This window comes from Sturnira hondurensis, unplaced genomic scaffold (assembly GCF_014824575.4).
Source record: "Sturnira hondurensis isolate 20B ecotype Veracruz unplaced genomic scaffold, ASM1482457v3 Scaffold0018525, whole genome shotgun sequence".
NCBI classification, from domain to species: domain Eukaryota; kingdom Metazoa; phylum Chordata; class Mammalia; order Chiroptera; family Phyllostomidae; genus Sturnira; species Sturnira hondurensis.
Window position 1 is genome coordinate 8376750 of NW_028091156.1, and position 16529 is coordinate 8393278.

The 16529-nt window shown below is 42.7% G+C and overlaps 1 protein-coding gene across 1 annotated transcript in view; it reads left to right on the forward strand.

Moving 5' to 3' along the window:
• USH2A (usherin) overlaps window positions 1-16529 on the forward strand; it is a 530092-nt gene that overhangs the window by 208350 nt on the left and 305213 nt on the right. The window contains exons 25-30 of the mRNA XM_037069500.1: window positions 1013-1192; window positions 2194-2324; window positions 4805-5078; window positions 9600-9803; window positions 9930-10010; window positions 12583-12780. Of these exons, the coding sequence (XP_036925395.1) occupies window positions 1013-1192; window positions 2194-2324; window positions 4805-5078; window positions 9600-9803; window positions 9930-10010; window positions 12583-12780 (1068 nt within the window). The remainder of the gene's footprint in view (window positions 1-1012; window positions 1193-2193; window positions 2325-4804; window positions 5079-9599; window positions 9804-9929; window positions 10011-12582; window positions 12781-16529) is intronic.

The window sequence follows — 16529 nt, forward strand, 5'->3', positions numbered from 1 at the left end:
TCAACAGATGATTCCAGCCTGATGCCATGAGTGCTTGGGGCAGAGTCAAAGTCAGTCCTGTATTTTAGGTCAATAGAACCAAGACTGTGAAGCCAATAAAACTAACCTGAGTGAAATTAACCTTAGGCAGAAAAAAAATCACCCTTCCTAGAAATGAGAGGAAAGTACTGATTGACTTGTAAAGCAGACAAGTTTATTGTGATGAGGGCACTAAACTGGAAACAGTAGATTTAATAGAAACAGTTCCTTCAAATGTTACTTTTAAAACATGATAGTACATTTATTTATTTTATTTTTATAAAGATTTTATTATCTTTAGAGGGGAAGGGAAAGAGAGGAGGAGAGAAATATCAGTGTATGGTTGCCTCTCGTGAGTCCCCTGCTGGGAACTGGCCTGCAACCCAGGCATGTGCCCTGACTGGGAATCGAACCGCAATCATGTGGTTCACAGGCCCACATTCAATCCACTGAGCTACACCAGCCAGGGTTTATTTTTAAGATCAGTGGTAGATGAAATATCCTTGTTAGATCAAAGGCATTATTTGCCCTTGCTGGTGTGGCTCAGTGGATTGATTGCCAGCCTCTGAATTAAAGGGTTGCTGCTTTGATTCCCAGTCAGGACACATGCCTGGGTTACTGGCCAGGTCCCCAGCAAGGAGTGTGTGAAAAGCAACCACACATTAATGTTTTGCTCCCTCTCTTTCTCTCTCCCTTCCTCTCTCTCTCGAAATATATAAATAAAATCTTTTTAAAAGGCATTATTTTTTCTAGTATTATGAAACCAACTTTTATTTTGCCTTAACACCTGCTTCTGTATATACGATGGGTCGGAACCAGGGCTAAACATTATCATTGTTACCATTTAGCATAGCTGGTGGTGGGTGTTTACATGAAGGGTGTGCAGTAAATAGGTGGAGAGAGCTATTGCCTGTTACTTTTAGTTGCACATAAATTAATTGCTTGAAAAGAATTTTCAAACTACGCATTTCTTGATACCCATCAACTCCTGCAGACATAATTCGAAAGGGCTTTGTGGGCTGTCTCAAGGACGTGTATTTTATGAAGAATTACAGCCCCTCTGCTGTTTGGGAGCCTCTGGTTTGGCAGAATTCTGAAGAGCAACTCAACGTGTATAGCACCTGGGAAGGATGCCCCTCTTCATTGCAGGAAGGGGCCCAGTTCCTGGGGACAGGTAAGGTCCTCACGTAGCCATTGGGCACTGCCTAGTATGCACGTTCTACCCTTGGCATAGTTTAATCTCTCCTGTCCAATTACTTTGACCTCTTAGGAATACCTGCTTATGCCATGGTGCCCATAAATATATGCTCAAAGTTGGGAAACGTAATATAAATTGTAAGACTTGTGAATAAACACATATAATTGTGTATAAGCTCTAAGGTGGCCCAAAGCAGCTCTCGGTTTACATGTGTTCATATCAGAAATGTCCATTTGGAAGTTAATTGTTTTACCTAGAATAAAATTTACATAGAAAGCTGTTTCAAAGGAGTTACCAGGTTAACCCACAAATACCTACTTATTTTACTACGTAGATGGACACTATTGCTCAGAGTAAAATTTCAGCTTTGTGATGGGGTAAGTAGGTCATCAAAAAAGAGCTGCACTGGATAACCCCTCTCATTGTCATTTCACCAAAGGCTACAGCAGAGGCGATGTGGTGTCCCCGGCATACCCCCCACCACCCACAGTCTCTGCCTGGCAGCCCTTCAGGATAATGGGGTGGGGTGGGGAACACGGGGATTTGGTGACTCATTCTTCAAATGAAAGACCACCTTTGCCTCCTGCCTCTGTAACTAAATTAGTCCGTTGTTAAGTTGCTTAAAGTACATTCAAAATCGAAAGCCATATGATATCATAATCTGTGTACTCTTTCATTGCTCTTTCCTATCGTCGCTTTCAGAAGTCAATGCCACTGCTTATTGCTAAGATTTATGTAAAACAACAATAGCCTTAGCTGTATCCATGATTTAGAGAATAAATTACTTCCTCTTACAAGGTATGTCAACTTCATTCTCTCACTCCCATACAATTACAAGGGGGTTTTCCTAACATTGAACTGTGTCTTCATTTGTGAGACACGTACACAAGGGCAGTGCGTGTCCTAGGGGTACCTTATGGCACACGTACAATGCTGGCTTTCCACACGCTCATATGTACACATTCCTTTCTTTACAGGATTCCTGGAACTCTCTCCATACACATTTCAAGGTGGACTGGACTTTGAGATTTCCTTTACCTTCAGAACAGACCAGTTGAATGGGTTGCTTCTCTTCATTTACAACAAAGATGGACCCGATTTTCTTGCTGTATGTTAATTAAATTTCATTTAATTTACCTTACAATGTCAGATCCAGCTTTAAATAAACAAACCAGGGGTTCACATTATACTAAATGGGGGTTTCCTTTCAAATTTACTTTTGTTTTATACTTTCCCCCCGAGTCATTTTCAGTGTTGGAGTTCTATGGAGCATTTTATATTTTAGGGTCCCGATGATTTTTTTTAAATGACCATTATTACCAAGACCATGAAAATTGTAATTTTTTAAAAAGACTTTATTTATTTATCTTTAGAGGGGACGGGAAGGGGAGAGGGAGAGAAATATCGATGTATGGTTGCCTCTCGTGCATTCCCTGCTGGGAACTGGCCTGCAACCCAGGCATGTGCCCTGACTGGGAATCGAACTGCAGTTGTTTAGTTCACAGGCCCGTGCGCAATCCACTGAGCTACACCAGCCAGGGCTGAAAATTGTAATTTTAACAAAACAGGATGAGGGATTAAAATGCAGCTTACTACAATAGTATAAAAGTGCAGCAAACCCCTATGAATGTAGCACCCCACCCAAGTACTAAAATGTTGCCCTTTGTTATATCTACCTCTTGGGTCTCTCCCAACCCTCTTCCTTCTCTTTCTCCAGAGCTCGTATGTCATCAGAATCTTGTGTTTATTATCCTCTCTCATACTTGTAGTTTGAACGCCCTGTATGACCGTCTAAAAATTCTTGCTTTTGGCATTGAGAAAAATGGCATTATATTCTGATTGCTACAGACTTTCCAGAATGCTATTGCCCTGGATTTTCCTGAAATCTGCTGGCTTCTGCAAGATCATTGTCACCTTAAATAGATTTACCCTATTTTCCCTTAAAACATTGCTCTTACCCCAAAATTCTATATTCTTCTCCTTTTTCTTTTCACTCTGTTTACACTAACTGGATGATTGTATCGATCTCATCATGAGCTTTTTCCATTTTACTGGCCTGTCTTTGTGTTCAGCTGCCTTAAGAAAACTTCATTCTGAGTGTCTTACAGGCATTTCGAACTCCCCACTCTTCCTGATAAAAACAACAATAGACAGTCTTTCTCTCTAATGCTTTGTGTATTGGGAAAATCACACTCAAGCAAGTAAGAGGGATGTCCCCATGTGTCCTTGAGTGACTTCGTTCATATTGTACATTCAACTGTTTGCCAGGTCCCACTGGGTAGCTTTCAAAAATCACCACTTAGATTAAATTTTCACTATTATCATTATTATTGTTCTTAGTTTAATCTCTCTCATTATTTTCACCCCCAATTTTACTGATTCTATAATAGTTTTCTTTTTTTTTTAAATTCCAGTCTAGCTCTTATTCCCAGTATATACTTCTTAGGACTGGGAGGGTGAACTGTTAGCTAAGATAATGGTGGAAAGAATATGGGTGAACATTTTTTTCTTTATTGCTCCAATTCTTAAAAAATCTTGTTTCTGTATACCTGGCAGGACTTTTCCTACCAACCCCCACCCCCCACTTAAAGGCATCCTCTAGCTTTCCTAACTTGGTCCCTTTCTCTAAACCTAATGAGCTCGTACAAGTCCCCAGGCCACTGCATGTGTTAATCCCCTGCTGAGAGGGTCCTCCAGGAATCTCATATCCCTGTACTTTAAACCTTTCCCACCTCCCAGGGAGCTCTCACAGTGCGCCCTGTTACAGAGCTGCTTCGCCTGCTTGCCTGTCCTGTTAAACATCTTTATCCGGCCTTACTTATTTGGTTCACTAGACATGACCGATCTCAAGTGTTTCAGTTTCCCATGGTCACTGATTTGACTTCTAACCGTTTAACACAAAGTGAAGATAGATAAGCATCGTGTACCATTTTGAAGGAAACACATACTGGAGGGCATTTCTTTTATCATGAAATTGTGGGCAAAATATGTTTGGATTAGAAAAGGGCACTGTAATCCAGAAGGAAACACAGAGAGGCAATTATGTTAGAGATTTAGAATATTAAAACTGAAATAGCGAATCAGAATACACCTTAAAAATTTTAAATTGAGTTCACCAGCCAGTTAAAACAAGCTTAATCAAGCTTGACATTTCATTTTCTTATTGTCATATTTCCCCCGAAATTAAATTGATATATGAAGTAGTATTTGCTCATTTTCTAAACTCTCAAAAATACCAGTTCAAACTGTTCTGTTCTCCCCAGTCACTTATGCTAGAGTTTAGGCTTTATGTTTTTAGCCGCCCCCCCAAAAGGTCCTGCCTACATCATATTTTGTGATATCATATAATCACTGCTGTGTATACATTTTTTGACTCAATACAGAATTCTTCATGCCAGTTAGAAGCTTGCAAAGTACTTCATTGTATGTTACTCCAGTTAGGCTTAGAACGAAGTGGAATATTTTTATAGAGTGCTTTCAGGGAAATTTCTTGCTTTTCTTCAAGAAATTGACCTTCTGCTTGCTTCCAAACTGCCACTCTGCAGTCTTTTTATATCTCTGCTCTCTCTGGTTTAATATGAAATGCAGGTGGAACTGAAGAGCGGACTCCTGAGCCTGCGGTTAAACACCAGTCTTACCTTCACCCGCCTGGATCTGTGGCTGGGGCTGTCCTACTGCGACGGAAAGTGGAATAAAGTCGTTCTCAAGAAGGCAGGCGCCGTTGTCTCGGCTAGTATGAACGAACTGACAGAGAGCGTGTCGGGGTCCAGCGCCCAGGCCCTGACGGTGAACTCCCCTGTCTACGTGGGGGGAGCCCCATCGTGGCTGCAGGACTCTTATAAACACCTGACTTTGGAACCAGGTAAAAGCCCCCTGGCAGAATCCCAAACCATGACAGCCCTGGTCTTAACCAGCTTTTGGTGGCTTTGTGTTTCAAAATACAGCAATAGAGTCAGGCTGCAAGCAACACCCACCCACCCCTGTGTTGCAGAATTTTAAGCTCTTAAAAAAAGATTACAAGCTACTTCTTCAAACGGTTTCGTATGTTGCCCTTAAGTGTGTGCCCTCATACATAATCGATATATTTACAAATGCTTATTTATAATCAATAGATATGTTATAACAGGTCTTCAGAAAATATTTTAAATGATATGTAATATACCAGTCCTTGCCATGTGTTTTCACAGAGAACATGTGTGGTTCTGGTTCTTTTGAATACTCATCACTACATTTACAGACTAAGAAATGAATTAGGTTGGTGTGCACAACCAGGAAAAATGGCATTCAATTCACTAGGGTTGTTTTCTGACATAAAGGCTGATTGTCTCCATGAATTTCAAAGGTGCTCTCGCACAGTGAAGCACACAAAAAGGTGGGTTGAGCTGAATTTCAAAGTTCTTGAGAAAAATCTCTCATTGATTCTTAATAACCATGAAGGAAACTTTCACAAGTGTGTGAGTCATAACAAAAGCAAGTATTTGACCCCCATTATGGTTAAACACATAACATAATCAGAGGAAAAAATAACTCATCTAATACATAGTATTTAACTCATATAATGAGCAAACCCAATTAGAGAAACTCATTTTAGGAGGCTAACCATGACTTAGTGCAGTCTGTGTGCCGGGCATGCTTCCGAGAGCTTTTACGAGTGGGAGGGGGTTCTCCCTAACCAGCCTATGAGTGGAGTGTTGTTATTTTAGCCCCATTTTACAGATGAGGGACCTGAAGGGCAGGAAGGAGAGTCATTTGCCCAAGGTCACATGGCTGGTAGCAGATAAAGAGCGAGCATATTGGTCAGGCCTCCTGGTGTCAAAGTCCACTTTCTCAGAAGTGCTCTCTCTATGGGCATGAGCCAATGCTCCTCCTCTCCAAAGTGGAGGGCCAGCTTGGGGCCCAGCATGCTCCCATGTAGAAACTCTTCTCTATGTATTTCAAAGCCTATGCACTGTGAATGGTTAAAACTTCCATGAAGCAGTTTTTGCCTATTTGGGGAGTACATAAAGATTTAAATGCCTCTGAAGGGAAAATATATGGCAAGCCCTCAGAAGACTTGAAGAAGGGTACGAGTAAGGAGTTAATGAATATCTGAGGGGGGAGACAGTAATGACATTTCCAAGGCACTTAACGTGTAGCAGAAGCTGGAAATATTGCGTCCATATAAAGGTTTCTCCTGATGTTCAGGTTTCAGAGGTTAGAAAGAGCTCGAAAACCCTTCATAGGAACAAGATTCCTCGACCATATTTACAGCTGGGGAAAAAAACTCCCTGCCTATTAAGCATCATGCTTTCCAACTCCCACTGCCAGGGTGGCCCTAGAGGCGTGGCCTAAACTCTAATAGTATAATGCTAGAAGTTTACAACATCACCACAGACCAAAGGGGAAGAATTTAATCTGCACTGTGACTAAATCCATAATCCTGAAAGATATTTTATCTATGGGCGATACTAAATTTTTATCATTGCACTGTCAAGCCACATCAGTGGTTCTCAAACCACTGATAAAATATGAAGTGGAATAGCTGGGACATAGGAAGAACGCAATATAATTAGCTGGTATTATTATTATTATGATCCAAGATATATTAGAATTCCCTGGAAATGTTATTAAAATGCATATTTTATGACACTGGCCCCTACAATTCAAGCTCAGATGCAGTGAGTGATACTAATCCTTATAAGTAATTACGTGTTTTATATGGAGATCAGGAAAATGTTCACTATATAGAGGCGCTGCCTACACGAAGTATTTAAATCATAATTCAGATTAATCATGTTCACGTGCTGTATTTTTGAGTCCATTAGCAAGAGTCTTAACAATCTTCCTGTGCTTCTCAATTAGCACCTCTTTTCAGAGGCTCTATTTCGTTAGGGTTCCCCCCTGCACCTTATCCATTAATGTTGTAATGTCCCTTCGAGTCAAATGCAAATTAATGTTTCTCTGTGTTTTGGAAGTGCTGGCCAACATACTTTGCTAGAGGTGTACCAACTCAGATCCCAGGCATGTAGCTTAGAACCATCACGTGGGACCATCCCAGACCTCTAGGTTGGGAGTGCCTGGGTGTGGCCCATGGCGGCCTAGAGTTCGGTTCTGTGGAGCAGGCGGGAGTTGGGGTGGAAGCCAGACTTCCTACCAGGCGGAGAGCCTGCAGTTGGATGCTTCTCCCAGAAGGGCCACTGGCTGGGTCCTCAGCCCAGAGCTCTGGGGCACCTTTTAGTTACTTGGAGGCCTAAGGCTGGGGTGGTGGCGGGAGGGTTTGTTTGGCTGTGTATTTGTTTGTTCGTTTTTGACTCTCCCAAAGGCAGGGAAGCAAGGAAAGGAGGCGTGTACTATCCTCCCACAAACATATCCTCTCCCCTGTCCTTCTTCTCACAACCCATTTGAATGTGAGAGGAAGTCAGGCAGCGTTCCTGGCGGAAGTGTTTCTCGGGGCACAGATTTGAAGGACCTTTGCAAATTCATTCTCAGGGCTCCGCCCCCCAGGGGGCCAGCGAGACCCACACTCACGCTCAGGCACCTTCACCCATGACGTCGGCCAGCAGAGTTCCACTTCCCAACGAGGACTAGACCTCTCCGCAGACTTCCCTCCCGCTGCGACTCCGGACCCTTTGTCAATGCAGGCAGGGGAGACTCTGCCAGTGGCCTTCCCCATATTGAAAACTCCATCCTGTAGATGAATTCTTAAGACCTTTTTCTTAAATTTTTAAGAAGTGTGCGGAGCTCAACAAACTTTACCATATTAACTGTTTTTAGACGTGCATTTCTGTGGCATCATACACACTCGCATTGTTGTGTGATCCTCTCCAGAATTCTTCCTGTCTTGCAAACCGAAACTCCTTGCCCCTTAAACCTTTAGAGGAATGTTCCTTATAACACACCCCAACGCTTGCCAAAGCCGCCTTTCCACTGTTGGTGTCTTGTTGGTGGGGAAACTGGACAGGGTCCAGAGAAGTTAGGTGATTCAGCCCCATGCCATCAGATCACTGGCGCAGAAATTAGAATTCTTAGCTCTTGCATTGTCAAGCGGATGCTTTTTTGTGGAGCTTCATTCCTTTCAATTCAGTTCACCCAACTTATTGAGTATCTCCTGTGTGTCCAAGATAGACGAGCAGTATTGATCGCCCAGGCCTAAAAGAGGGTGAATAATAGCAAAGGCATTTCGAAGGGAAGAGGCTGCCACTTAACGTGTCTGGAGCCATAATAAATGCTGAAGAGAACAATACGGTCGTTGTTACTATTACCTTATTTTACTGTTCAGCGTTTGCTTGATGGTTTATTTCCACTTTCTGTGGAGGTGCTTTCATCTTGAAAAGAGCTAATCAAGTTTGAAAGTGCTAGGGGCCTTTCAAACTTGACAGCGCTTTGTTCAGAATGCGTGTGTGTGCGCGTGCGCGCGCTCCGGCGATCTCAAAGGCAGTCTGCCCATTTCTTCCTTTACCTCTTAGAGCAGAATTCTAAGCAGAGGACTGCTCGACCTCACGAAGCGGACCTCTGTTTACACTGACTAGTGTGGGATCCAAAGCCACCGCCAGTCCCTGGCTGGCTGCCCCACGGTTTTCCCCCATCCGTTTCCTACGTGTTCTGTGTTCAAGTTCACAGACCCGAACTGCACCATGGTCATGCTACAGTCAGCTCTGCAGATGACACATTCCGTGAAACCTTGGGTGTTTCCATTGCTGCAGTTGGTCCCTGTCTTGCTGACACAAACCCAAAACTAGAAGCACCGTCTACATCCTGGGTTCTGGAACCCCAAGAAAATGGTCGGGCACACCCGCAGCTCCTCTCTCTGCAGATATGACTGGGACTTAGCTCTGTGGCTCTGAAATGATTGTTACGGAATTCCTTGCAATATCCCAGGATTCTAGAGTATTTTGAAACTCTGTTCTCCCTCCTGTTATCCTGCATAATATCCTCTAAGGGTATTTTTCCCCCAAAGATCTTGTTGAATAATTATGCTACTTCAAATATTTATTTTGGGAGCCCATAAACCCCGACTTTTACAGGGAACTTCATTTGTTAGAATTGTGCGGTATGAGGATACCCCCTGCTATAATGTGGAGTGGCCTCAATTTTATGTCAGTGACATATATACAATAAGAAAAATGTGCATAACAAACACTTTCAGTTGCATAGAAGTCAGTTGAATGATGCTTATCAGCTTATATATTTTTTCAAAATAACATAATTATTTCCTTGAGATAGCTTCATCTGATAAAAAGCAAGAGGAGACATCAAGGATTTCCCAAAGGAGACTTGCAAGTTTAAAATTTGTTATCTAAAGCACCCCCCACCCACGTCCTGAAAATGTACCGCAGAGGACGAAAATGATAGGTAACAAATGACCCTGGCCCTTCCTCTGACGCGGACCTCTCACCGTTGCCAGGTTTCGGTGGCTGCATGAAGGACGTTGCGTTCGCACGGGGTGCTCTTGTTCACTTGGCGTCTGTGTCCAGCGGTGCTGTCAGAGTCAATCTGGACGGGTGCCTATCAAATGACAGAGCAGTTAACTGCAGGGGAAATGACTCCATCCTCGTGTACCGGGGAAGAGAGCAGAGCGTTCTCGACCATGGTCTCCAACCTTTCACAGGTAACGTGGAGGTGTGCGGAGTGGATGGTTGCATATTTCCTCCCTGTCCCCTCCTCCCCTCTGCCAGCCCACCCCTTGTCTACCTACCTAAGTAATTTTACTTTCTCCTCCTCCTTTCCACTTAAGAATACCTGTATCGAGTGATAGCCTCACACGAAGGCGGTTCTGTCTATAGCGATTGGAGTCGGGGACGAACCACAGGAGCAGGTAAGTATTCTTTACCTTCACATGTGTATGTGCCACATCCATGTTAGTGCATGTGAAGAAAAGGAAAGACCATCCCCCTGAAGCAAAGAGTGTGTTTTCAGGCTTGTGACAGAGCTTGCCTTGGTGGGCAGATGCATCAGCTGATGGCTCGATTTAGCGCTTTTGATTTTTCGAGAACCTAGTAAGTACTGGCCCAGGCTTGATTCTTTCCTCTGAGTATGCAGAAAGAGCTTGCATGTTGTCTTAGGGATTCCACAGGCCTGTATGTAGAGGAATATAGTCAAGGACAAGAACCTTCTTGGACTGAAGACTCCAGAAAGCTATAGTCGGGGTCACCATTAAGTGGGGGCGGTGGCCTCTAGCATCCCCGTGGTAGAAGGTGCATGAAACCTGCACCCTGGTCGAAAGCACGTGTCTTCTGTCCCCTCATGACAGATGTGTGCCATCGTGTTGACTTTAGGGTCTTAGAAGGACTCGCCCAGAGTAAAAATTGATGATTGCTCTAATTTTTTGTGTGTTAGCGGGGAGACAACTAGGAGGTAGCTAGAATACATTAGGTCTCATCTCAGACAACTGATTTATAAATGCGTTGAGCTTCTGACAGTGACCAAAACATCTTTTTACAGAATGTCATCACAGGGAGGCATTCATCACAAAAAGTTTGGTGAATCAGTGCCCTCCTACCCTTTTGGGTCAAATATCTGTCAGAAAGGCAAATCCATTTCCATACGATTGCCACTTAAATCTCTTAACATTTATCCTCAGCAAGTTACAGTTTGTCGAAAGATACGTTTTTCACTAGGATAGTCTCTCATACTTTTTATCAACAATGGGTTACTAACCCAGACATCTTCTGCAGAATCTGGTTCATGTAAAATATAATTAAATACCAAGGTGAGCTACTAAGAATAATTTCTGAAGATCCCTGCCTTACAGATTTTCTAGAACAGGACAGCTTGACACTTTTCCAGGATAATTCAAATGATCATCTCTTTGTAGGCAAGACAATGAATTGAATATTCTCCTAAAATCTTACTCAACTTCAGTGCTTGCAGAAAGCCCTGATATAAGCTATGCTTTTGTTACCAGAATGTCCTCTGGCCGGATTTCACACTCCTCTACCTTATTAACAAATACGCTATAAAGCCTGCTTTCAGCTTAATTCGGTAAACAGGCTTCTAGAACGTGCATCGCTTATATAGCTTAACAGTCTCCATTTTGACGGCCACTGAGAATGCCTGCAAAGAGAGCTCTGAATTTATAGCCATGATCTGACCACAAAAACTTATGCCATAAATTCATATTTACAATCTGACCACAACACCAAGCAGCTACATGCTCCCAGGGGTTGGAGAATAATTGCGCTATTTAATTATTTTGGAGTCAGTTTTGCTCCGTCCCCTATGAGAAGACCATCTGTTAGCCAGTCCTGTGCTCTGCCCGGTACCACATTTCAGAACTAATAAAATCAGCATCGCTGCCACTGTCCCCGTGCTGGCAGCTCCACTGCACGGTCCGCGTGCTGTCTGTGGGCGCCCGTGGTGTTTTCCTGGCGAAGACGCTGGCCCTCCTCCTCTGGGCTTCCCTGCTTGTCATCCTTCGTGCTCCCTTCGCTTCCCTGGAAGCCGCCCTATTTTACGGGTCTGAACAGGAAGGGCCGACCAGGAGGAGAGCTGATGTGGGAAGATCGGAGCCGCGTCCTCTGACGCCAGGGCTCCGGAGTCCATGAGCGGTCAGAGCAGGTCTCTCATCCATCATCCTGCCATGGACTTCCCGGGGCATTTTCTCCGTGTCCCCAGGCAGTCAGCTGTGATGAAGTTTTTCCTGATCAGCCCCGTGGAAGCGTGTAATAAGTAGTTAAAGGTATGGATTGCTCAAATGAGGGGGCACAGCTTGTCAGTGTGGCTTTGCAGTTGCCTTAAACTTCCTCGTTTCGCGTTAGTGTTTTGTGATACTCGGAAGAGAATGTCCCCAAAAGCGATTGTGCCAAACCTCAGAGGGACAAGCTTCTCTATCCCAGGAACATGCTTGGTACTGTGTCTGTAAATCAGATCTGATAGAATTTTGACTTTTTAAAATTAATATGAAAACAATTGAATTTGGACAATGAGATCAGGTGTTCAAGTACAAAGCCATCCCATATGTGATATTTTTTGGCTCACATGTCGAAGATGTAAAAGTGTCAAAGCACTATGTATAATAACACTAATTATCTTGCTTCAAAGAGATTCATCCTTACGTGGTTTGAACTTATTATCTGCCCACCATCCACCTCCTGCTTTATGAGTGATGTTTAAAACATGTCAACCACGTTAAATATTTTGGGAAAACCCGGACTAGCCTCGAAAGAATGTTATGTCGATGGAGTTTTGATGGTTTTGAAATATCGCTTAAACCAAATGGCTAAAGATGTGCAGTCATATTAAATCAATGCTGAAAAGTTACAACTCTAATAAATTGTATTTATGCTAATGGTTGAGTCTGATTTACTGCGGCCATTAAAAGTGAAGAATGGGGCCGTAGTCTTCTCAGCATGGCCATTTTCTCTATTTTCTCTTTCATCGTCTCGCAGCTCCACAAAGCGTGCGGCCTCCCTCCAGAGCCCGCAGTATAAACGGACGCAGCGTGGAAGTGACCTGGGATGAACCCGTCGTGGTGAGAGGTGTAATTGAGAAGTACCTCCTGAGAGCCTACCGGGAGGGTGGCAGCCCCCACCCAGCCCGCGTGCCTGCTGCCACGTTGGAGCTTGTCAATACCAGCACCCGCACAGGTAAAGGCAATGGTCCTAGGGGAGCAGATCTTAGTAATTTTCTGTTTGTTTGATTTTAAGTAAAAACATTCTTTGAGGTTTTTCCCCACAAGCCCATTCATTATTCATCTATTTTTGCCTGATTAAAGACAGGACCCATCTAATGAGATGGGAGCTTGTACCCACCTAAGATGAGAAGAAGAATTCTAAAATATCAGAGCTTTTATGCATAGCTTCATTACAAGATTGAAATTCTCTCTATCCCTAAAAGATTAGTTCACAGGTGTTTATAACCCTTCAAAGTCTCTAGACATCTTCCAGCGATCCTGTATTCATATATGCCACCAACGTACCTATTACACTACATAAAACTTTACTCCTTGGGACCAGCCCGAGTTCACAGCACCATTATTTATTGTAAAATTGTTAATCAAACCTAATTATGTTCAGGTAGAGGAGTATGTGAGCACCAGCAGTCTGACAGGCACACGGGTGAATCGATTTCTCACAGGGCAGAATACTGTGCTGACCCATTTGAGTGGATTAGACTCACGCACATCACACATGCGCACAGATTCACACATGCAGTTTACAGCTTTGAGAAATGTTAAAGCACCTTTGAATGAAGAAGGCTCCAATGGAAACCTTTGTCCAAAAAAAGCAAAATGCCTCAAAAAATCTGATAGGGAAAAAACCCATCTTTTGCTGTGACAAAGAATTTTGAACTTGAAAAATCATATGGCTTTTAGAGGAGCCTTAATTGTCTTCCTGGCGTATCTATTGGTCCAACAGCCCCAGCCCTCACTTCCTTTTCTAGACTCTTGAAACACTACAGCTCAAATATATCAAAAGTGTTTTTGTAAACCTCATATCTTTACTTTGTCTTTATTTTAACCACCTTACAGAAACCCACCCTGATATCGTCCACAGGTTGACATTGCCCAGTCTGCAAGCTGTAGCTAAGCTGGGGAAGGGGGAAAAATGGTTTATCACGAAAAATTCCCAATCTGCACTTTCCAAATGAGCACTCAGTAATGACACAAATCCTACCCCATTTTTATCATACACTTCTTCTTATTAAATATTTCATATTTCCCAAACTGTCTAAATGCTAACCTCCCTTGCTTGTCCCACTCAGTGGGCATTTATAGTAGATCCTCGTAAACACCAGAGAAGAAGCAGAATCTACCATGTGAGATTTCTGTCAGTTTCTTACAACTAAGTATGTACACTAATTGCATTTTTCTGCCTGATTGGGTGATTTGTAGGGTTTAAATGAATTAATACATGATAAAACATTTAAAATGGTTTTCAGCCATTTAATAGGCTGAAATAGGCATTATTCAGCCGTATAATAGGCATTTGCTATCATCATTGTTTTCATTTTTATTTTTTACTTTTCTCTTTTTTTGTTCCTCCTTTTTACAGAACTTTCCTTATCGTATCAAAAATAAAATCTTTGGAAGTCCTATTGTGCCAACTCTTGTGCCTTTTCCAAAATGTTACTGATGGGATTGCTCTCTCCACTGTCGTGGTTCACAGTTGTGAACTAACTAGAGAAGGACATGTGTAGATGGTAATTTGTTAAGGTTCTAGAGAATTCTAGTCTTGTCAGGTGGACTTTTATTGTACAGAGCCAGGATATTTGGGAAGAGATGGCAAGCATGAATTGAGAGGCGCAAAGCCAGCTTGAACAATTCTCCTAAGTCAGAGACTTTCACAGTAAATAAAAACGAATACTAGAGGGGTGAAAGGGGAGGGGTGAGGGCCCCAGAGTGGGATCTGGTGGAGATGTGAGGGGTGTGGAGATCGAGAGCCTGCTCTCCCAGGTGGTTGAGTTGACCAGGAACCAAGAAGGGAAAATGGAGAAGTCATTCATGAGCAGTTTTGCTCTCGATATTGAAAGTAATGCTCTTTCAGCATTACTGTGGTGACTTTTGTTGAGATTGTAGTGTTTAAATGTGGTTGTTAGAGTGGTAGTTACTTGGTTTTTGTTTGTTTTACTTTTTTGAAGGAAATGATGGTATTAGGTGCACAGGCAATTTAACTTTATTGGTTCATGTCGGGTTCTTTGCCTATTAAGTTCAGAAATATATCAGAAAATATGTTTGGTTTTTTTTTCTCCGTTATACAGCAACTCTTTCATTCTTCAGATTTGGGTCTTTTTCAGCTTAGAAATGTTGATGTGTTTTATAGGATCATTACTTCTGGTGAGAAATAACAGTTTTCTGTATTGTCTATTCCTTCCCAGTTCGTCTTTGGTTTTAGTAGTCCGGAACACACTTTGTAGAGTCAAATCAGTTTCGGTGTAAGTTCCAACTATGTCACTTGTCAGCTGTATGATCTCAGGCAAGTTTAAAAACAGAGAAAAAAATTGCCTAAATAAAATATTTTGCTCAGAAATAGGCACATAGGAAATGGCCAACAAATTAATTATCTTTATACTATTTAGTCTCTGAATTCTAGATTATTGCTTCACCATGGTTTCCCTTTCATTTTTCTGATTTTTGCACCATCGGATCTACTCTTTGAGCCTTTGAAGATAATTTAAAGGATTGTTGCTGTGTCAGTCTTTTATATACTTTGCATTTGTCCCTCATCTCATCCAGCTTGTTTTGATTACTGCCTCCCGCTCAGTATTCTCAGTTTTCATCTCTTTGTTTGATACCCGCCTTCTCCCTCTTGTTTAATGGACTCCGAGATTTTCTGGATCTTATGCCTAGCAGGAAACTGATGATTTTTAACTGTACAGGTTTCCTGAATTAAATCCTCCCCAGAACATGAGAGTGTGCTCTGATTTGAATGTGTTCTCTTCTTCCTTTTGGGTTACAGATGTTTTCCCTTGAGCAAAATACTCCCCAGGGTCCCCCATTTAGCTAAATGCAGCCCCACCCCTACCTGTAGAGTTTAATTGTCCTATCCCTAAACTTCAGACGGGGGTTTGCTCAAGATTAAATCATTTCCAAATTATTTCACTGGACACCTAGTTGTTGATAAAAACCTTGCCTGGGAGTATGATGGGGGTCAGCAGGTCCATTTGCAGTTCCTTTCTCCTTGGTATTTCCAGAAGGAAGGGTGCTGAGACCTCAGGGACGTTTTAGACTCAGGTGCAGATGCCATTTGCCTCGGGCTCCCCTGCAAGAGGTCATTTGTCTTTGTGTTGTGTTCTTCCAAGTATTCATAAACCTTTGGTCAGCACACTGGGATTTTTATGAGGTGGTTGTTCCCAGCCATGTTGCACACTGAGCTCCCAGGAGCTTTCAGAAACACTGGCTCCTTGGCTTTGCCTGCAGACGGGCTCAGTCTCTGGTCTCGACGGTAGCATGGGTGTGGGCGTTTAGGTGTTTTTTCAGTGTGAAGCCAGCACTGGGAAACCCTGGGAAAGAGTGGCATCTGACCAGTGCTCGAGTTTCAATTTTACCCAGAAATTCTTGTACCAGCCTCCACCCAGCAATGGAACCTTGAAAATGTAGGATGAACAGAGTTCACCATCTATAGAAAAATGCTAAAATAGGGAAAGTATGTAGAAAAAAATGAGCAAAGGAAAACTACAGACACCGAAAATAAGTGAAATGATGATTGGGAAAAATTGATACATGATGCTCACACTTACAAAATGCAAAAGGCAAAGGGAAAAAATGAATATTAACTAAGGGAACTGGGAGGATAGAATAACAAGACAGAATATTTACCACTAATGAATTTGGCTACCAGAGGATCCAGTGAGGGAAATCCCAGTAGCATGGAGAGTCCAAGGGTTAACAGCCCCA